Source organism: Heterodontus francisci, chromosome 1 (assembly GCF_036365525.1).
Source record: "Heterodontus francisci isolate sHetFra1 chromosome 1, sHetFra1.hap1, whole genome shotgun sequence".
NCBI classification, from domain to species: Eukaryota; Metazoa; Chordata; class Chondrichthyes; order Heterodontiformes; family Heterodontidae; genus Heterodontus; species Heterodontus francisci.
In genome coordinates, this window is record NC_090371.1 from 170,765,408 (window position 1) to 170,789,393 (window position 23,986).

Sequence of the window (23,986 nt, forward strand, 5' to 3'; positions counted from 1 at the left end):
CATGGGTTCCTACTATTGGAGGGAGTGAATTTTTAAATTCAACCAGGAGAATTAGTTCCCCTAAGGTTCTCATACATAGCTTTCATCTTTAGTGCCCGTATCCAACAATCAAAATTAATTTGCTTTACCCTCTCAAATTCTAAAACGTCTGCCCAGACAACATCCGGAGGTTCCGAAATTTCTGTCAGTAAGCTTCAGGGACTAACTCATATGCAGTGAGAATAGCCTTTTTTGTCATCTCATAATCTGCAGAAGCCTCCTCAGAAAGCATGGCATAATTTCATGAGTCCTGCCCATCAACCTGCTTTGCATAAGCAGTGTCCAGCTTTCCTTTGGCCATTTCATTAGTTTGGCAATGTGACCAGGCCCATCCTTCGCAACACCGGGGACAGATAGAACCTCAGCACGTAGTGACACTTGGAGTTTGCGTACTGGAGGTCTACACACAGCTTGATGCAGCCGCACACGAAGATGGTCATCAGGATGAGGGCGACGTTGGGTACGTATTTCCTGCCCTTATCCAGAGATTTGAACATCATGTCCCTCCGGAACCGGTCAATTTTACATCCCCAGATGAAGTGGAAAATCGCTCGGGTGACCGTCACAGCGCAGGAGTGGGGTATGGGCCAGACCTGCGTCACGTACAGCAACAACGTGAGCGCCTCGCACCTGACGACCAGGTTCTTGCCCACAATGGAGAGAGATCGCTGCCCCCACATGCTCAACTTGTGTTGTACCTTGGCTACTCGCTCCTCCCAGGTTTTGGTGCACGTCCCGGCCCTTCCGAACCATATCCCCAGCACCTTCAGGTAGTCTGACCTGACGATGAAGGGGACAAAGGATCGGTCAGCCCAGTTCCCAAAGAACATGGCCCCGCTCTTGCCGTGGTTAACTTTGGCTCCCGAAGCCAGTTCGAACTGGTCGCAGATGCTCATCAGTCTGCGCGTAGACAGCGGATCCGAGCAGAAGACGGCGAAGTCATCCATGTACAGGGAGGTTTTAACCTGAGTGCCTCCACTGCCTGGGATTGTCACCCCTCTTATGCTCGCATCCTTCCTAATAGACTCAGCAAAGGGTTCAATACAGCAAACAAACAAGACCAGGGAGAGAGGACAGCCCAGTCTGACTCCAGATTGGATCGGGAAACTTTCCGATTCCCACCCATTGATTGAGACTGCGCTACTGATGTTTGTGTAGAGCAGTTTGATCCAATTGCATATTCCCTCCCCAAACCCCATTTTGGAAAGCACATCCATCATGTAGCTGCACGATATCCTGTCAAAAGCCTTCTCCTGGTCCAGGCTGATGAGGCAGGTCTCCACCCTCCTGTCACGCACATAGGCGATCGTATCCCTGAGTAGTGCAAGACTATCAGAGATCTTCCTGCCGGGTACAGTACAGGTCTGATCAGGGTGGATCACTGACTCCAGAGCAGACTTGACTCGACTGGCTATGACTTTGGACAGAATCTTGTAGTCAACATTAAGCAGTGAGATGGGCCGCCAATTTCTGATTTCCGCCCTCTCCCCCTTCCGCTTGTAGATGAGGGTGCTGATGCCTTTCCTCATGGATTCTGACATGCTGCCGGCCAGGAGCATACTCTCGTATTCTTCCAGCAGGTCCGGGCTGACCCAGTCCCACAGGGCCGAGTACAACTAAACCGGTAAGTCGTCGCTTCCGGGAGTTTTACTCGTCTCGAAGGACTCGACAGCCTTTGTCAGCTCGTCCAGAGTTAGCGGCTTGTCCAGTCTCTCCCTCGTGCTGTCATCTAAGACCTCTGTGATAGATGACAGGAAGGCTCTGCTGTCTGTGGGCTTCGCGTCATACAGCCCAGCATGAAAGGATTTGCTGATTGATAGTATGTCGGACTGCGAAGACGTCACCGAGCCATCCTCTTCCTTCAGGCTGCTGATAACAGAGCTCTCTGTGTGTACCTTTTGGAAGAAGTAACGCGAGCACGTCTCATCCTGCTCGATGGAGCGGACTCTGGACCGGAAGATGATCTTGGATGCCTCCGTGGCAAAGAGTGAGGCCTGTTGGCTCTTCACCTCTTGGAGGTCCTCCTTGACCTCGACCCCCATCAATTGCAACCGGAGCAGATTTTGCATGCTTTTCTGGAGTCGGGACATTTCCCTCTGTCTCTCTCTCACCCTCTGAACACCTTTGTGGATAAAGAACCCTTTCCTTTTTCAATTATTATTACCCCACTTACAATTGAACATCATCAGCGTTGTGTTAATACCGACAAGTGTCCCCAATTATATTTTATGGTTGAGGCGGGAGGAGTGCACTGTTAATTCAGTCTGACTTCTCCACAGGTCACAACATATATTTAAGTTTTCCCACTTACTGATACACTTACATATACACTATTTTATCCCAGAATAAAACACACCAACCAGGTTTCTTTAATAAACAACAAAATTATCAAATTATCATACACCAAGTCATAACCAATAATGAAGTAAAACATACACACAAGTTGAAAAATTAAAGCCCCTTATTTATCCTAGCCCCTCACATGCACACACACACATACATACACACCAGTTAACCGGAAATAAAACAAAAGGTATTTTTGTTTACAGCTCTTACAAAGAAATAGAAGGAATTAAAAAAACACTTAGGCTGAAAAGAAGGTATGCAAAGATGTCCTTTGTTTTGGTTAGGCGTCCCAAATGCGCGTCGACGGCTATCAATGGGACCTTCCTAGAACAGTTCTTTCCAGGTGATGTTGATGATCAGTTAAGCTTTCCAAGAGATGCAGCTACAGAGGCTCCAAATAGGTCTTGCAGCAGGAATGCAGCAACAAAGGTTTCAGTTCCCACACATTCCTTTAAACATGCAGGGTTTCTTCAAATACAGGAAGAAATAAGAATCTGACACACTGGAAATGTAGGATTGCTTTTCAAAAGAGCGAGAGCTGTTCTTCTGGCAGGCAAAATCAATCAACTGGCTTTTTCAACAGTTCAAATTGAACCCAAAACCTTCCAGAAGTCAAGTTTCCTGATGTCTATAAATATTGGCCTGTCACTCCTTTGTCAACATCTTCCCAGGTCAAAAACAACCCCTGCTGGGTTATTTGAAAACAGGTGCCTTTCAGTAACTGTTTACAGTTCAAACTCAGTCCAAACCTTCTGGTGACCTTTTTAAAAAAAAAACAGCCAAAGTTCCAGCATCTAAGGAACCCTTTTCAGTTTGTAAACACAAATTCTCAAAATTTAATGAAAAAATGGAAACATTCATAACAGAGGCCATGAAGTAATTTTAACACAAGCACGAGTTTTAAATTGGAATTGTTGGAAGACCAGGAGCCAATGCAGATCAGTGAGCACAGGATTAATGGGTGAACAGAATTTGGTGCAAGTTGGGTTGTGGACAGCAGATTTTATGCAGGATGGGAGGACAGCCAGGAAAGCATTTGAGTATTTGAATCTGGAGGTGACAAAAGCATGGATGAGGGTTCTGGCAGCTGATGGACTGAGGTAGGAGTGGTGATGAGTGAGTGATGTTAAGAGGTGGAATAAAAACAGAAAGTGCTAGAAATACTCAGCAGGTCTAGAAGCATCTGTGGAGAATGGAACCGAATTAACATTTCAGATCGATGACCTTTCATCAAAACTGGCAAAGATTAGAAATGTAATAGGTTTCGAGCAAGTGAAGCAGTTACGATGAAGGACAAAATGAAACTGCGGAGCAGGACATCTTTGAGATAGGGTGAGTCGGTGCTGCTGGAGAGAGGTCGGGTGTGTACATATGGCAGCGCATGGCACGGAATGTGAATCTCAGGAGAGAACATGTCTCGGAGATACTTGTCATCCTGGGTGGATTTGAAACATGAAGGATGGAACGTCAGTTGGAATCCACATGGAATAAGTCAGAGCTGTAGACAGTCTCTGAGGAAAGAGATGTGGCTGTGAAAATGAGTTTTGAACACCAGGAGGGAAATGGAAAGCAAGGTAAAAGAGACAAATGGAAATCCTGTCAGAGAGAAGAACAGAACTACAAGGTGGGCATTCCTGCAGTGAATTAAACACTAAAATAAAAGCAAAATACTGCGGATATTGAAAATCTAATTTCCAGCATCCGCAGTATTTGCTTTAATGTTAGAGGTGGAACTGGGTAGTCTTTCTGTTGTAGAGGACATGAGGTTGGAAGTTCTGTTTGGGGTTAAGTCGGATGCTGAGGTTGTGAACTTCAACTTAAGACTGTGGCTGGGGCCATTGAGGGAACTGGTCATGAAGGGATGGAGTTTTGGCTCGGGCCAAAGATAATGGGTTCGGTATGGTTTTCAGTGTTTAACTGAAGGAAATTGCGGCTCTTATAGAGTTGGATGTCACACAAGGGGTTGGATTTTGTTGAGCTCCTGGCATCGACTCCATGGCGGGTCGGTGGGTGCGGGTGGTAACAGAAGCGGCCCAGCACAGAGTCCAATGCTGGGATTGCCGGGCCCGATCCTCTCGGCAGCGGGGAAGCTCCGTGGCAGTACATCTGCCAAAATCACCTATTTAAATACATTTACATAGAAGCCGGAGTGATCTTACGGATATTTCCAGATCTTCCAACGTGTGGCGCTCCCGCGCCTTCACTTTCCTGTCCAGGGAAAGCTGGTGACACCGAGGTGGGGAAGGGGGGAGCTCTGCATTTGTAGTGAAGTGGGGGGTGGGAGGAATGGGTCAACTCTGCATTGTCAGTTTAGGGAGCAGGGAGGAACGGTTGAACTCTGCACTGAGGTCAGTTGGGGGGGGGGTGGGGTGAAAGGGGTCATCTCTGCACTTAGTGCATTTGGGATAGAGAAGGGGTAATCCGGCTTTTCTGGCATAGTTGGTGGGGTGGGGGGGTGGTGTCAAGCTATATTTTTTGTTGCAGTTATCGGGGGAAGGGGTCAACTCTGCACTTTGTGCATTTGGGATGGAATAGGGGTATCAGGGCTTTTCTGGTGTAGTTGGGGGGGGTTAAACTATATTTTTTGTTGCAGTTGGTGGGGTGGGGTCAACTTTCATCTCTCAACACAGGCCTTGCAGCCCTTTAAAAATGGCGTCAGCGCCTTTGTAGAAACAGGCATGCCGTTGACGGCACCGCCGAGGCCGCCCCCATCACATGATACGCAGGCGGGAAAATAAAATCCAGCCCAAAGCGTCTGCCAAATTCTTTATACCCTGTTATTCTTGAAATTAACACACAAAATGCTGGAAATATTCAGCAGGTCTGGCAACATCGCTCAATCATCAGTAAAGTGATGGAAGGTGTCATCAACAGTGCCATCAAGCGGCACTTGCTTAGCAATAACCTGCTCAGTGAAGCTCAGTTTGAGTTCCGCCATGGCATCTCAGCTCCTGACCTCATTACAGCCTTGGTTCAAACATGGACAAAAGAGCTGAACTCAAGAGGTGAGGTGAGAGTGACTGCCCTTGATATCAAGGCAGCATTTGACCGAGTATGGCATGAAGGAGCCCGAGCAAAACTGAGGTCAATGGGAATCAGGGGGAAACCCTCCACTGGCTGGAGTCATACCTAGCGCAAAGGAAGATGGTTGTGGTTGTTGGAGGTCAATCATCTGAGCTCCAGGACATCACTGCAGGAGTTCCTCAGGGTAGTGTCCTGGGCCCAACCATCTTCAGTTGCTTCATCAATGACCTTCCTTCAATCATAAGGTCAGAAGTGGGGATGTTCGCTGATGATTGCACAGTGTTCAGCACCATTCGTGACTCCTCAGATACTGAAGCAGTCCGTGTAGAAATGCAGCAAGACCTGGACAATATCCAGGCTTTGGCTGCTAAGTGGCAAGTAACATTTGCGCCACACAAGTGCCAGGCAATGACCATCTCCAACAAGAGAGAATCTAACCACCTCCCCTTGACATTCAACAGCATTACCATCGCTGAATCCCCCACTATCAACATCCTAGGGGTTACCATTGACCAGAAACTGAACTAGAGTAGTCATATAAATACCGTGGCTACAAGAGCAGGTCAGAGGCTAGGAATCCTGCGGCGAGTAACTCACCTCCTGACTCCCCAAAGCCTATCCACCATCTACAAGGCACAAGTCAGGAGTGTGATGGAATACTCTCCACTTGCCTGGATGGGTGCAGCTCCAAAAACACTCAAGAAGCTCGACACCATCCAGGACAAAGCAGCCCGCTTGATTGGCACCCCATCTACAAACATTCACTCCCTCCACTACCGACGCACAGTGGCAGCAGCGTGTACCATCTACAAGATGCACTGCAGCAATTCACCAAGGCTCCTTAGACAGCACCTTCCAAACCCGCGACCTGTACCAACTAGAAGGACAAGGACAGCAAATACATGGGAACACCACCACCTGCAAGTTCCCCTCCAAGTCACACACCATCCTGACTTGGAACTATATCGCCGTTCCTTCACTGTCGCTGGGTCAAAATCCTGGAACTCCCTTCCTAACAGCACTGTGGGTATACCTACCCCAAATGGACTGCAGCAGTTCAAGAATGTAGCTCACCACCACCTTCTCAAGGGCAATTAGGGATGGGCAATAAATGCTGGCCTGGCCAGCGTCACCCACATCCCATGAATGAATAAAAAAAAGCATCAGTGGAGAGAGAAGCAGAATTAACGTTTAAGTCTATGTGACCTTCCATCAGAACTTATTCTTGAAAGTTGTGTTTAATTTTGCATTTTATTACTTTTATTCGTTTAACAATTTATTTTTTTATTTCGGATCAAAGCAGCAGTGCTGTAAACGCTTAAACTTAAGAAATAATGGGCCAGATTTTGCTGGAACGGTGCACTTAAGTTAGATTTGGTGTAGCAAGTTTAGGTTTTAAGAAGTTTTGCTCAGAAAGTTTTTGGAAGTATGAGCTGATAGTGGTGCAGCAAGGAGAACAGGGACAAACAGTGCATTTAATTTATCAATGAGATTAAAGGATTTGAGAAATAGAGAGAGGAAGGACTGAGAATCAGGATGAATTTGAATGAGTGAATTCAATGTTAAATCAGGCACAGAAAGAGAAATAAAGGGAGGGAAAGAAAGATTGGATTAAGAGAGAGAGGAAAAGAGACAGAAAGGAAAGATAAGAATTTTCTTAAATTTAAAATTTGACATTTTAAAAATCTTCCACAATCTGAAGGAATGAGACACCACACTTATAATTGTTTACGTTCTGGGCAAGAAAGGTTGATTGGCAGTCATCAACAATTATGTTGTTAAAAGGGTACTTACACTGATAATTACTGGACATAACTTTCTGTGGCGACTTTAATGGACAATTATTGTGCAAATGCAGCAACTTTATGAAACTCACTGGAAGGTTAAGCATGAGATGCTTTTTCACAAAGCTGTTGGCAAAGCCGTGCAAATTGACCAGCAATTTGTGGGGATTCTTCTTTTATTCTTTCATGGGATATGGGCATCGCTGGCAAGGCCAGCATTTGTTGCCCATCCCTAATTGTCCTTGACAACTGAGTGGCTTGCTTGGGCAGTTAAGAGTCAACCACATTGCTGTGTGTCTGGAGTCACATGTAGGCCAGACCAGGTCAGGATGGCAGATTTTCTTCCCTAAAGCACATTAGTGAATCAGATGGGCTTTTACGGCAATTAATGATGGTTTCTTGGCACACCATTACTGAGACTAGCTTTCAATTTCAGATTGTTTTTATTAATTCTTCCTCGCTACAAGTTGTTAGCTGATTTGCATTTTAATAACAGCATGCATTGTTGAAACACTGTTGTTTTTTCAGCAAAATCTGGCCCAATAAAACATTGTTTATGATCCTTGTGACCATTTCTGAACCTATGAACAAGATCTCAAAAATAATATTCTCTTTGTTCGTAAAATAAGGGAAAATTATTCTGGATGAATATTACAAAGTACTGTATTTTTCACTTCTGCATGGTCATTTTATGGTATGTGTAGAAATTAGAATCTAGCAAAGATCTGATTATTGATACTTGGCAATAGGGGCAAGAATAATCTTTAGTATGACTGATTTATCCATAATGAGTGCAGCAATTGCAATTTACAGTTTGCTGATTTTTTTGTGATTGTTAAGGTGATGGATGTTACTGTTGGCTAATAGAACATTTTCTAGCATCAAGAACAAATTATATTTTATAATAATTATATGTGCACCCTGTCTACAGGAAAGAACTAGAAAGACGGACAAGAGAAACAAAGATACTTCAGGAAGAGGTAGAGCTTGCGACCAAATTAACGATGGACAAATTCAATTGGAATTTTAATGAGGGTAGAAGTTGTAGTCTTGATGAGTTCTCAACTAGTCTTAACGACAATTCAAAATCAGACCGTAAGTATAGGCCCATGTAATATTCTGTGGAGTGGATGTCTGAATGCATAATAAAATTTTCATAAAATCTACACATATGTATCAATGTGGTGCAATGACCCCACCAGTTCCTGATTGCTAAGATGGCTCTTAGGGGATAAGAACCATCTTAGATGACATAAAAAGTCCATTGATTGCAATCTTGATAATGTATTGTATAACTTTTCCTTCCATACACTACAGTGAAAAATAAAGGTTTATGCCACAATCTCTGCTTTGGTACTGTTGGGATGTGATGTCCCAGCATTTGTTACAATCTTCAAATGTTGCTAAACCAAAACCTCGAGTTTATTCAATATTTGTGTTGCTGCTATTTTCTCCAATCACCCATCTCTAGTGAAGGGCACCTTTTAGTGGCTGAGCCTCAACGGACTGATTTTGTTTCTCAAATTCTTTCTATAGTCATAGGAACATAGGAAATAGGAGCAGGAATAGGCCATTTGGCCCTTCGAGCCTGTTCCGCCATTCAACTAGATCATGACTGATCTACCTCAATGCCATTTTCCTGCACTATCCCCATATCCCTTGATATCTTTAATATCTAGAAATCTATCGATCTCTGTCTTGAACATGCTCAACGACTCAGGTTCCACAGCCCTCTGGGGTAGAGAATTCCAAAGATTCACCATCCACTGAGTGAAGAAATTCCTCCTCATTTCAGTCTTAAATGGCCGACCTTTTATTCTGAGACTGTGTCCCCTGGTTCTAGACCCTCCCCAGCCAGGGGAAACATCCTGCATCTACATTGTCAAGCCTTATAAGAATTTTGTATGCCTCAATGAGATCACCTCTCATTCTGTAAACTCTAGAGAATATAGGCCCAGTGTCCTCAATCTCTCCTCATAGGACAATCCTGCCATTCCAGGGATCCGTCTGATGAACCTTTGTTGCACACTCTCTATGGGAAGTATATACTTCCTTAGGTCTGGAGATGAAAACTGTACACAGTACTCCAGGTGAGGTCTCACCAAGGCTCTATACAATTGCAGCAAGACTTCTTTACTCCTGTACTCAAATCCTCTTGCAATAAAGGCCAACATACCATTTGTCTTCCTAATTGCTTGCTGCACCTGCACCTGCACCTGCTTTCAATGACTTATGAACAAGGAGATTCAGGTCCATTTGGACATCAACACCTCCCAAGCTCACACCATTTAAGAAATACTCTGCATTTGTGTTTTTCCTACCAAACTGGATAATTTTACATTTTTCAACATTATATTCCATCTGCCATGCTCTTGCCCACTTGCTTAGCCTGTCCAAATCCCTTTGAAGCCTCTTTGCATCCTCCTCACAGCTCACATTCCCATCTAGTTCTGTGTCATCAACAAACTTGGAAATATTCCATTTGGTCCCCACATCCAAATCATTGATATAGATTGTGAATAGCTGGGGCCCAAGCACTGATTCCTGCGCTACACCACTAGTCACAGCCTGCCAACCTGAGAAGGACCCGTTTATTCCTACTTTCTGTTTTCTGTCTGTGTACCAATTTGCAATCCATGCCAGTATATTACCCCCAATCCCATGTGCCCTAATTTTGCTTACAACCTTCAGTATGGGACCTTATTGAAAGCCTACCAAAAATCGAAATACACCATAACATTCAATATAATTTTAGTTCTAAATGCACTGTTTGCCAAAACTCGTTCCTGGTAGCTTTGCTCACGCATTATACTGCAAAACCAAAACATTCTTGTATTGACCTAACCAATGTTATGTAACTAACTTATTCAAGTCTTTGCAAGGAGGACGTAAGGCACTTTTATGCCTGATGATCATAGTGCATTATACATTTTCTCTTTTGCTCACCCTGCTTGGAAACTCATCATTATGCTTAAGAGTTTCTGTTTTCTCAATATGTGATTACATGTTTTACTTTGTCTTTTATACAGCTAAGGGAAGGACAAAGACAGCAGAATTTAGAGAGTACCATTATCTAGTGGCCTTCACCTCTAAGTCACACATCATCCTGTCTTGAACATACGTCATCATTCCTTCATTGTCACTGGGTTAAAATCCTGAAATTCCTTACCTTATGCCATTGTGGGAGGGCCATTACCAAGCGGACTGCAGTGGTTCCAGAAGAAACCTCACGATGGGCTGAAGGGCCTGTTTCTCTGCTGTATAACTCTATGACTATGACCACCCACTTTTCAGGGGAGCTAGAGATGGGCAATGAATTTTGCAGTACAAATGCTACCACATCCTGTGAACAAATATTTTTTAAAAAGGACAAAGACAGAGAGCTAGTGTATGTAAGTGAGGATGAACAGGACTTGATGCATGACCAGGTGTGGGTGGTAGAGTTTTGGACAAATTGGAGTTTGTGAAGGGTGGGTTCAGAGGGGCATTAGAGAAACTAAGCATTGTAGTAATAAATGTATGAAGAAGGTTGAAGTGAAGTATGGTGAAGTGAAATGAAGTATGGGTGGATATGGGAAATTTTGCAAATGTGGAAATAAGTGGTCTTGATGATGTTATGATCCTTTTTAAAAAAATCTGCGGTGTGCCTTTAAGGCTGTAAAAGGATCGGTACTGCTTTAAGAACAAGCAAGCCTCAGAAATTTCCAAGAAGATGATTTTTGGTTGCCGTTGGATACAACCATACGTGGAGGGAACCAACCAGCTTCAAAGAATGCATCCTGGTTAGCCGGCAACAGCCATTCAAAGAACAAGGACAAAATATACAATGTTGCAATTACATTTTTTAAACTGGCTTTTGAGACACAGTTAACAGACACAGACAGCTGGACCAGCATGAACCTAACAGAGTTCTCTGATAATTTAAACTGAAGGAAAGTGAATTTTAGACTGATCACTTTTTCACTCCTCAAAATTCTAAAGCCAGATTGATTCGTTGAAGTGTTTGCGAGTTGTTGATTGGCTGAGGTCATCGCTGGACGAAAGAGGAGTTGACATTTCGGATGTTGGACAGTTTTTTATCCCCATCGGACGGCTGTGAGGACTTCGAGCAACCTTGGACTGTTCGACATTGGAAGATTCCTCTTCTGCAGGAGCGTAAATCTGCAAGGACACTACTTTTTCCTACTTTAAATATTGTTTATATCTTAGTAGTGTTTAAGAATTTAGTTTTTCTAATAAACAGTTAATTTGTTGATCTAAAGACACCTGGTTTGGTTCGCCTCATTCAGGGGTTAATAGATGGTACAATTTGGCTGGGTCTTTAATTTGGAAAGTTTAAAGTGATATGTTAGATGATCTGTGGAGGGACAGGACAACCAAACAGTGTGTTTCTCCCACCACAATCAGAATCATATATTTTGATTGGGGGGGGGGGGTTCGCTTTGTCTTGAGTGGTTGGTCGTAACAATGATGAATAGGATATGGCATTTCAAGCAGAGTTCTGCAGCAAGCAGGATGTCAAGGTTTGTGCAAGCTGAACCGGACTGCACACATCAGCCAGGGAGAGGATGAAAGCAGGGACTCAAAATTATGGCCTCCATCTTCCTGTTTCTCAGTTGGAGGAACTATTGGTTCAATCAGGACTTCGAGACAAATAGACAGTCTGATGGCATAGAAGTGATTGTGGAGTTGAGGGAATTGGTAGAGAGAGGTAGAGTGGTGTGCTGTCAACATATATGTGCAAGCTGACCTCAATCATAGCATATGATATTGATGGACAGCATATAGATGAGGAAGAGGTATGAGTGAAAAATAAATTCTTCAAGAACACTAATGACTGCAAAGGGACAAGAAGAGAATCCATTGCTGGAGATGTGATAGTTGCTTTCAGACAAGTAGGAGCAGAACTAAGCAATGGCATAAACCTTAAAAACAGGTAGTAATTAGAGAAGATAGTCAATTTAATTTAAAGTAATGTTTGAGATTTGCCTTTCCCCTCATCTAAGGAAGGATATACTTGACAGAGAGGGAATGCAACAGAGGTTCACCAGACTAATTGGTGGGATGGAGAGATTGAGGAAACTGAGCCTGTACTCTCTAGAGTTTCGAAGAATGAGAGGTGATTTCATTGAAACGTACAAAATTCTTACAGGGCATGACAGGGTGGATGTAGATAGGATGTTTCCCCTGGCTGGTGAGTCTAGAATCAGGGGATATAGTCTCAGAATAAGGAGTAGGCCATTTGAGACTGAGATGAGGAGGAATTTCTTCACTCAGTGGGTGGTGAATCTTTGGAATTCTCTACCTCAAAGGGCTGTGGAAGCTCAATCATTGAGCATATTCAAGACAGAAATCAATGGATATCTGGATACTAATGACATCAAAGGATATGGGGATAGCGCGGAAAAGTGGCCACAATCTAATTGAATGGCGGAACAGGTTTGACTGGTTGAATGGCCTACTTCTCCTCCTGTATTCCTATGTTCCTGTACATTCACCTTTCAGAAGTCTCCTTCCCAGGTTGAAAAGCTCATGGTTTCCCCAGTATTTCCTCATAATGCAGAACTTTAACATTAGGGATCAGTTTTTTTGTGCTTCCTCCAGAACTGAAACATCTCCCTTGTTTTTCAGCAACCAGAACCAGACACTGAAGTCAAGGTACGGTCTGGTCAGAGCATTGTATAGTCTGATGACAACTTCTTCTGACTAATATTCTACACTTTTAGCTATGCTGCCAATGATTTGAGTCAAGTAAGCTCATGGGAGTATTATATTCACATCTGGAATAAGCGGCATAGATTCAAGCAGTGTTCCTCAGTTCTAACCACCACCACACCCCCCCCACCCCACCCCCTCTATCCCCAGAAGACTTGTTTTTGCAGTTCCTCTTCCTTTGTACTCATTGATGGCAACCTTATCATGGTTTTGAGCAACTTGCCACATGAACTGTTGGGTAATGTAGAGAATGCAAAAGGAGATGCAAGGGCTGTGCTGAAGCATATCTTGCTTTTGGTACCACCCTGCCAATTTATGATGGTAGCCATAGTCTTGGAATTAAAATAGACAAACTGTTCCTTGGTTTTGCTCTTGGAAAAAAGTATCTTCATACATCTTGATCCCAAGAGGATGATGCTATTTGTCCAACTGGTGAAAAAGCCCTGAACCAGCACAGATCTCAAGTATGCAATCACTAATGAGGCTTGTGGAGAAATCGAAAATTCACTTCATAGGAAATAAACATCAGAACTAATGTCAGCATATTTCATATGCCTATATTTGGTTCAAAATTGATATACGATGTTTTCTTTTGTAGGTGTCTGCAACTTTTTCTCACTTTCTGTTTTTCCCTGCCCTCTGACTCTTCTGTGTTCGGCATTTCTTCCACAATCTCTCTATATAGTTGTCCTCATACTTGGGCATTTTCATTGTATGTGTCTTATACATATTGTTACATAATGAGTTATTTCACATTTTTCAGTTCCCCTTTCAGACCATGATGCTGGAGCAGAAGAAATAGGAACAGGAGTAGGCTATTTGGCCCTTTGAGTCTGCTCCCCCATTCAGGAAGATTGTGGCTGATCTTCTACCTCAACTCCAGCTTCCCACACCATCCCTATATCTCTTGATTCCCTTTGTATTTAAAATCTATTAATCTTTGTCTTGAATATACTCAATGACTAAGCATCCACAACCCTTTGGGGTAGGGAATTCCAAAGTATCACAGTCCTTTGAGTGAAGAAATTTCTCATCATCTCAGTCCAAAATGGCAGATCCCTTATCCTGAGACTGTGACCGCAGCCAGGGCATCCTCCCAGCATCTACCCTATCAAACCCCTTAAGAATTTTATATTCTTTAATGAGATTGCCTCTCATTCTTCTAAACTCTATGTAAATAGGTCTGGTCTACTCAATCCCTCCTCATAGGGCAATCCCCCTCATCTTAGGAATCAGTCTGGTGAACCTTTGTTGCACTCCCTCTAAGGTAAGTATATCCTTCCTTGGTTCAGGAGACCAAAACTATGTACAGTGCTCCAGGCGTAGTCTCACCAAGGCCCTTTATAATGGTAGTAAGACTTCTTTACTCGTGCACCCCATTCCTTTTGTAATAAAGGTTAACATACCATTCACTTTCCTAATTGCTTGCTGCACCTGCATGTTAACTTTCTGTGATTTTTGTAAAAGGACACCCAGGTCACTCTGAACGCCAACATTTAATAGACTCTCCATTTAAAAATTATTGTGCTTTTTTATTTTTCCTACCAAAGTGGATAATTTCACATTTTGCCATATTAGATTCCACCTGTCATGTTTTTGTCTGACTTAACCTGTCTATATCCCACTCGGTGTCCTCCTCACCGCTTATTTTCCCACCTAACTTTGTATCATCAGTGAACTTGGATACATTACACTTGTCGCCTCATCAAAGTCTTTGATACAGATTGTAAATAGCTGGGGTCTGAGCACTGATCCTTGTGGTACCCCACGAGTTACAGCCTGCAAATCCAAAAATGACCCATTTATTCCTACTCTTTGTTTTTTTTTAAGAATTAGAACATTACAGCGCAGTACAGGCCCTTCGGCCCTCAATGTTGCGCCGACCTGTTTTCTGTCCACCACCCAATTCTCAATCCATGTTAATATATTACCCTAATCCAAAGATCCTTAATTTTGTTTAATAACCTCTTGTGAAGCACCTTATTGAATGCATTTTGAAAATCCAAATTCACTGGTTTCCCTCTTATCTACTATGCTGTTTTATTTGTGCACCGTTGCTTCACTTTGTCTTATTTCTGTTAACTGGCGTCTTGACATTGTAAGATGGGGAACTTCTTAAATTTTTTTGGTGGGCCATTTTGTCTTTGTTGTACACTATTTTTTCTTTGGTGCATGTTGGGAGGAGGAGAGGGAACTGGTGGCAAGAAGAAATAGTGTGCTGTGAAGCAGGGTGCAGTTGTAAATGTAAAACAAAAATAATGGAATTGGAGTCAGAGGTGAAAAAGAATTTCAGTGAGACTGGAGACTTCAGGCCTGGGCCATAGGGTGGGGCAGGGTTCTGGAAGTAGGAACAATTGATGAGAAGGACGGTTGACTGTTGGTTGAGCAGGAATAGATGGAAGAAAGGCAAAAATTAAGATTTTGTGGAATAGGAAAAATCCAAAATGGCCTGCTTTCCATGTTTTTGTGGAATTGAACATTGGAACCTGTGTGTGGCAGTTATATGAGCAGATAATTGGTGGTTAACATGGAGTAATGAGGAGTGATTTTGATTTTCCACATACATTGTTCATATATCTTTACCTTCTCACAGGCACGAGTCTTTCAATAGTATGGACAGATGAAACAGGAACGTGGAGTTGACACTTCCCTGACACCACTTTACTGCCAATGATTCTTCATGTAAACCAAGCACAAGATTGTGCATCACTGTTGTAATCAATTTTAAAGTATTCCACACTTCGACAATATGACCTTTCTATTATTTTCGTTCAAGTGTTTTTAAATTGTTGTTTCAGGTTCTTTTACAGCAAACTTTCCAAATGTGAGATCTCCTTTTCGTAGCTCATTACTTCAGGCTTCTATCTCCAAAACCCCTCGCAACAAATCTCCACAAACTACTAAATATGACCTGGATTTGGTTGTAACCAGAAAGAACATCCCATCCACTGGAACACCATTTGTGATGAAGTCAATGGATGACTGTGCAAATGAGGTAAACAATTTGTATAAGTGAGCAAGTGAAGTAAAATTATTTACCAAAAGCAAATTCTTTAAAATCACATCTTCCATCCCCTACCTGCAATTCATCTTTCCATTTCATGGTTGCAAATATGGGTAGACAATGCTCCAAAGCCAGCCCTACTCTTGAGCTGGCCACAAGAAGGCATCTTGTATAACTATACCTAGAAGTTTGAAAAAAAACTTTTGCATCTTCTTTTCTTGTCAAGATTGTGAACTCTCACCTGTGAGGAAATTGTAGACCTGAAACCTGCACCTTCCTCCTTCTGTAATATTCAGATATTTTTGCAATCTTTATTTGTAATTGCATGCTGAACCATTGGCTGCGGTAATCCAACTAAGCAGAAAAGTGCATTGCGTAGTTCAGTACTGCAGCATACTAATCTTCATTATTACGGCAGTGTCCTGGAATTGCCTGTCCAGTGCTATTGTGAGAGCAACATCAGCACAAGGACTGCAGTGGGTCGAGGAGAATGCTGATCATGATCTCAGGAACCACAAACTATGAATGGGCAATAAAATGTAGCCTTGCCAGCATCGCTCATATCCCCCAAAAATATTTGTATTCATTCATGGGATGTGCCATCCCTAATTGTCCTTGAAAAGGTGGTGGTGGTAAACCGCCTTCTTGAACTGTTGCAGTCTGTGTGGTGAACTGCTTTCATGAACTATTGCAGTCTGTGTGGTGAAGGTACTCCCACAGTGCAATTAAGTAGTGAGTTCCAGGATTTTGACTCTGCGACAATGAAGGTATGGTGATACATTTCCAAGTCAGAATGATGTGTAATTTGGAAAGGAACTTGGAGGTGCTAGTATTCCCATGCATCTACTGCTCCTGTCCTTCTAGGTAGTAGAGGTCATGGGTTTGGAAGGTGCTGTTGAAGAAGCCTTAGCAAGTTACTGCAGTGCAGTTTGTAGATGGTATGCTCCGTCACCACGGTGTACCTTTGTAGTGGAGGGAGTGAATGTTTAAGGTGGTGGATGGTATGCTGATCAAGCAGGCCACTTTGTCCTTGATGGTGTCAAGCTTCTTGAGTTTTGTTGGATCTGCAGTCATCCAGGCAAGTGGGGAGTATTCCAGCACACTCCTGACTTGTCTCTTGTAGATGGTGAAAGGGCTTTAGGGGAGTCAGGAGGGGGGTTACTGGCCATAGAATACCCAGCCTCTGACCTGCTTTTGTAGCACAGTATTTATGTGGCTGGTCCAGTTAAGTTTCTGGTCAATGGTGACTCCAGGATGTTGATTGTGGGGGGCTTCAGCGATGGTAATGCCGTTGAATATCAAGGGAAGATGGTTAGATGCTCTCTTGTTGGAGATGGTCGTTGCCTGGTGTTACAACCACGTGGTGTGACATGGGTAATTCCCACTGTTCAACTCCCCACCTGACTGCAGCAAGTGTATTTGTATTAAGAGTTTAGCCCTTTGTGTTTTATTTTTCAAATATACAGACATTGATAGGTTTTCTTGTAGGGTTTTTAAAAAAACTGAAAGTCAATTGTTTATTGATCAATATGCCTTAGCCCAAAATTGACACGACCACATCCACTCACGCATTCGCTCGCACACACACAGAGGAATAAACAGATAGAGAAGGAAAAGAGGTAGGTAGGTTTTAACGGAGGGAGAAGGGTTACAATAAATCTGTTGAATTCTCTTAAGACTCCAGTTATAGAGGGTTGCAGGCCTGCGATGATTGTAGATTTCTGTCTTGATTGCTGTTGAAGATGGTGGGTCACTTCTAGCTCTCTCTGCTGTATGATGTAAATATCGGATTTTTTTCAGCAGGGCATGGGCATGGGCTTTCTGGAATGCCAGCAGTTACAAGTAGCTTCACCTTCTGGGTCAGTTTCTCTCTCTTTCTGGCTGTCTTTTTTTAAAGCTAAAATTGTCACTTCTCACCTCTTGTTAGGAGACATTTTGGTTTCTTCCCCATGGTGATCGCACAATAGCCCAGGGCATGCCTACTTCACACCTCCTTTGTTTTAGAAGAAGACATTCAATTTTGGAATATTTCTATGATACGTGTGAGATGGGATGCATTATCACCTTTTGGTTTTGAAGATTTATCCTTTGTCTTTGTCAGAACTATTTTAATATACAAAAGGTTAATCCCCTTCTCGTCGGTGGCTATTTTGGACTATCGTTCACTTTATTTTAAAATAAAGGTTCATTTTTTAATGACATCAAAGACTTGAACAGAATCAAAACTTCTCACTTTGGAAAAAGCTACATAAAACTGTGTATGTGTAAAACAGACCAAGGAATATAAATACACATTTTGCCAAGAGTCTGACCTTGTGACCTGTTTATAGTCATAGAATATGAAAGTCCAATTGGGAACTGTTTACTCCCGAGTTGAAAAGGCAGGGTTACCTCTTTTGGGCTCAATATTATTCAAGGAATAAACACTGTATTGCCTCGAAATCTGCCTTCATAATTCCCGTACCTATCATTGAAGAATATAGCATGCTAACTACCAATCTTGTTTCATGACAAAGTCATTGTTTAGAATTCAAGTTTCGTAGAAGCGTTATAACTATTCGTTCCTTAAGTTTAAGTTTGTGTGGTGGGCATGCCCATTGGAGTTAGACTGTGTAGAAACTCTGGAGGGTATAGACTGTAATTATCATCTTTGTCTATAAAATCAACAATGATGTATTCTTTTAATTCACCTGACAGCTTTTCTAAAACGTCTTAATTCTTAGTACATAAAATAGTTTTCGAATAATAAGTTGTATCAAATAATTATTCCTACCATTTTGCCACACTTAACCAATTCCACCCTCTCTTCCAGCCCTTCCCTGCCCTCATTCCTGCCATCCCCATTCCTCTCTTGCATTCCTATCCCTCCCATCAATCCCATCCTATCCCTCACAAAAACAATCTGTTCACCCAGAATAACTTTGTTGTTGGGCTCCCCTTACCTTCCGTTGTTTTGTTTTTCTCCACCAACACTTCCCCACCCAGCTGCCACCACCACCATCCCCTGTTGGCAGCCACATGTGTGTCACATGCTCCAGTTCTTCATGCACCCCATGTGTGCCAGGCACTGCCCACCAAATAAACCCACAAACAGACTTGCCCCATAAACTGACCAATCAAAACAGGCCGGACAGACAAAAACTGAGTCTTATTGTTATATATGTGTGCATGTGGGGTGAGGATAGGATTGAGCTTGGCTGTGACACCCACCATCCCCATGGTTGAATGGCCTTCTACCACTCACCTGTCTCATAAATGAAGAATAGCTACTTGGTGAGGTACCAGAGGCCTACCTTTACCTGTATAACTGTCCATGCCTTTAAAAAAGTGGAGGAGGAAACTAATGCATCACAGAAGGGGAAAAATACTATAACTTGTTGAACTTAACAACTGTAGTATTCACCTTCTTTGATAGTTACTACATATTAAGATATTATTTTGAGTCAACATGCTGGTTCATGTGGCCTTTTTAGACAAAAATTTGAGCAATCACATTGAAAATGTATTGAGATTGCAGGTATAAAAATAACACTTTATTCTGGCATGTATATTTATTACAGAATTCACATTGTGAAAGGTAGCACACCAAGCATGGACAAATGAAATGTATCTTTAACATTTACGAATATGGAAAGGAACAATGATCCTTTGACCATTGATAGGTCTTATCTGGTCACATATGAAGACTGCTTGAAACTCTGTCTTGTGCTATGAAAATCATTCTCATATTTCTGTAAATTTAACGTTTATCCAATATGCCCCAATTTGAAATTTAGTGCATTACAAATCAGCAGAGGTTCTAAAATGGGCAGATCCCCGGTTAGAATTTAAAGGAGTTCTGATCCACTGCATTTTGTTAGCTCAAAATAATTTTAAATTCCTTCACAGATTTTTTCCATAGATCATTAATGAAAGTAATGCTGTTTAATTATGATAGACTATGAAAAATATGAAATAATTTTGCAAGGCTACATCGTATCCATTTTCTTCCCTCTTTTCAGAGCGTTCAATGCCATGAACAGCCAAAGTTTAATATTAGACAGTCTGTGATAGATTTGCAGAGTAAATTACAGGAATTGCAAACAGAAAGAGATAGCCTAATGGATCTCAGGTAAGTGCTGACCTGAATTACTGTTGGGCTTATTTACATTCTCTGACTTTTCTCCATCCTTGGCTTTACACCCATCTCCCTAATCAAAATAATAACGGCAGAAGGTACTGGAAAGGCTGGCTGTGCTTAGAGTGAATAAGTTGCCTGGTCTGGATGGCTTGCATCCAAGGTCGCTAAAGGAAGTTGGGGTGAAGATAGCAGAAGGGCCGACCATAAACCTCCAGATTTCTGTAGATAGTGGGGAGATGCCAGAGAATTGGAGAGTGGCAAATATGACACTCTTATTAAAGAAAAGGTATTCCTAATTCCTAGACATTCCTAGTAACTGCAGGCAAGTTAGTTTAACATCAATGGTGGGTAAGATATTAGAAACAATAATCAGGGGAAAAAACATCAACTGGCGGTTGGAGAGGTTTTGAGCTAATTAGGAGAGCCAGCGTGGATTTGTGAAAGCCAGATCGTGCTTGGCTAATCTAATTGAATTTTTTGATGAAGTAACAGAGAAGGTTGTTGAAGGGAATGCAGTGGATGATGTCTATTTAGATTTTCTGAAAGCGTTTGAAAAATACCACATAAAAGGCTCGTCAACAAAATTGAGGCTCATGGAATAGGAGGGTCAGTTCAGCTTAGATTTTTTTTAAATGGCTTAATGGCAGAAAACAGTGAGTCGTGCTAAGTGGTTATTTTTCAGACTGGGGAACAGTAGACAGTTGTGATCCCCAAGGGTCCTTGCGAGGAACTGCTTTTTTATATATATATGACTGGACATGGATATGAGAATAGCGAGTAAAATTTCAAAATTTTGATACCAATGATGATACCAAGCTTGGAGGAGTGGCAAAGAGTGAGGATGATACAAATTGACTGCAACAGGACATAGATAGGCTAGCAGAATGGAAAGACAAGTGGCAAATGGAATTTAATCCAAGAAGTGCGAGGTGATGCATTTTGGCAGAAGGGATGGGGAGTGGCTATATAGACTTAATGGCGCAGTTCTAAATAGTGTGCAGGGACAGAGGGACCTGGGGCTGCATGTGCATAAATCTTTAACGGTGGCAGGACATATTGAGAGAGTGGTCAGCAAAGCATATGGGATCTTGGGCTTCATAAATAGAGGTATTGAGTACAAAAACAGGGAAGTTATGCTGATCCTTTATAAAGCTGTAGCTAGCTAGGCCATCCAGTTTTGGTCACCACACTTTAGGAAAGATGTGAGGGTCCTTGAGAGGGTCCAGGGCAGACTTTTTAAAAAATTTATTCATGGGATGTGGGAGCTGCTGGCTAGGCCAGCATTTATTTCCCATCCCTAATTGCCCTTGAGAAGGCGGTGGTCTTGAACTGCCACAGTCCTTGGGGTGTAGATACGCCAACAATGCTGTTATCCAAGGGGGTTGCAGGATTTTGACCCAGTGACTGAAGGAACTGTGATATAGTTCCAAGTCAGGATGGTGTGTGACTTGGAAGTGGTGTTGTTCCCATGCATTTGCTGACCTTGTTTTTCTAAGTGGTACAGGTCGTGGGTTTGGAAGATGCTGTCGAAGGAGCCTTGGTGAGTTGCTGCAGTGCATCTTGTAGATGGTACACACTGCTGCCACTGTGTGTCAGTGGTGAAGGGAGTGACTGTTGAATGTGGTGGATGGGCTGCCAATCAAGTGGGCTGCTTTGTCCTGAATAGTGTCGAGCTTCTTGAGTGTTGTTGGGGCTGCAACCATCCAAACAAGTAGAGAGTATTCCATCACACTCCTGACTTGTGCCTTGTAGATGGTGGACAGGCATTGGGGGGACAGGAAATGAGTTACTCGCCACAGAATTTCCAGCCTCTGACATGCTCTTGTAGCCACAGTATTTATGTGGCTGGTACAGTTCCGTTTCTGGTCAATGGTAACTCCCAAGATGTTGACATTGGGGAATTCAGCGATTGTAATGCCATTGAACATCAAGGGAAAATGGTTAGATTCTCTCTTGTTTGGGATGGTCATTGCCTGGTACTTGTGTGGCGCGAAAATTACTTGGGTGGCGCAGTGGTTATCACTGCAGCCTCACAGCTCCAGCGACCCTGGTTCGGTTCTGGGTATTGCCTGTGCGGAGTTTGCAAGTTCTCCCTGTGACCGCGTGGGTTTCTGCCGGGTGCTCCGGTTTCCTCCCACAGCCAAAGATTTGTAGGTTGATAGGTAAATTGGTCATTGTAAATTTCTCCTAGTTTAGGTAGGTGGTAGGAGAATTGTGGGGATGTGATAGGGAATATGGGATTAATGTAGGATTAGTATAAATGGTCGGCACAGACTTGGTGGGCCGAAGGGCATGTTTCAGTGCTATGACTCTCTATGACACTTATCAGCCCAAGCCTGAATGTTGCCCAAGTCTTGCTGCATCTGGACAGGGGCTGCTTCGGTATCTGAGGAGTCAGAAATGGTGCTGAACATTGTGCAATTATCAGCGAACATCCCCACTTCTGACCTTATGATGGAAAGAAGGCCATTGATGAAGCAGCTGAAGATGGTTGGGCTGAGGACACTACCCTGAGGAACTCCTCAGGATGTCCTGGGACTGAGCTGATTGATCTCCAACAACCACAACCATCTTCCTTTGTGCGAGGTATGACTCCGACCAGTGAAGAGTTTTTCCCCGCTTTGCTAGGGCTCCTTGATGCCATACTTGTTCAAATTCTGCCTTGATTCAAGGGTAGTCACTCTCAACTCACCTTTGGAATTCAGCTCTGTTGTCCATGTTTGGACCAAGGCTGTAATGAGGTCAGAAGCTGAGTGGCCCCGGTGGAACTCAAACTGAGCGTCAGTGAGCAGGTTATTGCTGAGCAAGTGCTGCTTGATAGCGCTATTGACGACCCCTTCCATCACTTTGCTGATGATCAAGAGTAAACTGATGGGTGGTTTTTTGTGTACAGGGCATACCTGGGCAATTTTCCGCATTGTCAGGTAGATGCCAGTGTTGTAGCTGTACTGGAACAGCTTGGCTAGGGCCACGGCAAGTTCTGGAGCACAAGGCTTGAGTACTATTGCTGGAATCTTGTCAGGGCCCATAGCCTTTGCAGTATCCCGTGCTTTCAGTCGTTTCTTGATATCACGTAGAGTGAATCGAATTGGCTGAAGACTGGCATCTGTGATGCTGAGGACCTCAGGAGGGGCCGAGAGGAATCATCCACCTGACTGAAGATGGTTGCAAATGCTTCAGCTTTGTCTTTCGCGTTGATATCCTGGGCTCACTCATCATTGAGGATGGGGATATTTGCGGAGCCTCCTCCTCCTGTTTGTTGTTTAATTGTCCACCATCACTCACGACTGTATGTGGTAGGATTGCAGAGTTTAGATCTGATCCGTTGATTGTGGGATCACTTAGCCCTGTCTATTGTATGCTGCTTCTGCTGTTTGGCATGCATGTATTACTGTGTTGTAGCTTCACCAGGCTGACACCTCATTTTTAGACACAAAAACAAGAAATGCTGGAATCACTCAGCAGGTCTGGCAGCATCTGTGGAAAGAGAAGCAGAGTTAACGTTTCGGGTCAGTGACCCTTCTTCGGGTCACTGACCCGAAACGTTAACTCTGCTTCTCTTTCCACAGATGCTGCCAGACCTGCTGAGTGATTCCAGCATTTCTTGTTTTTGTTTCAGATTTCCAGCATCCGCAGTATTTTGCTTTTACCTCATTTTTAGATATGCCTGGTGCTGCTCCTGGTATGCCCTCCTGCACCCCTCATTGAACTAGGGTTGGTCCCCAGCTTGATGGTAATGGTACAGTGGGGGATATGTCGGGCCATGAAGTTACTGAATGGTATCAGGCATGAGCGATTTTAGCTACAAGGTTAGGTTGGAGAAGCTGGTGTTGTTCTTCTTGGAACAAAGGAGATTGCAGGGAAATTTGATAAGAGGTGTACAAGATTATGACAAGTTTGGATAGGGTAGACAAAGAAAAACTGTTCCCATTAGCTGATGGTGCAAGCACTGGG

The 23,986-nt window shown here is 43.1% G+C and overlaps 1 protein-coding gene across 8 annotated transcripts in view; it reads left to right on the forward strand.

Annotated features, from left to right (window-relative positions):
* LOC137373534 (coiled-coil domain-containing protein 158-like) overlaps positions 1 to 23,986 on the forward strand; it is a 211,813-nt gene that overhangs the window by 71,188 nt on the left and 116,639 nt on the right. For all 8 annotated transcript variants that reach the window (XM_068038425.1, XM_068038434.1, XM_068038455.1 and 5 more), the window contains 3 exons: positions 8,125 to 8,288; positions 15,707 to 15,903; positions 19,914 to 20,023. In XM_068038425.1, coding sequence (XP_067894526.1) covers positions 8,125 to 8,288; positions 15,707 to 15,903; positions 19,914 to 20,023 — 471 coding nt within the window. The remainder of the gene's footprint in view (positions 1 to 8,124; positions 8,289 to 15,706; positions 15,904 to 19,913; positions 20,024 to 23,986) is intronic.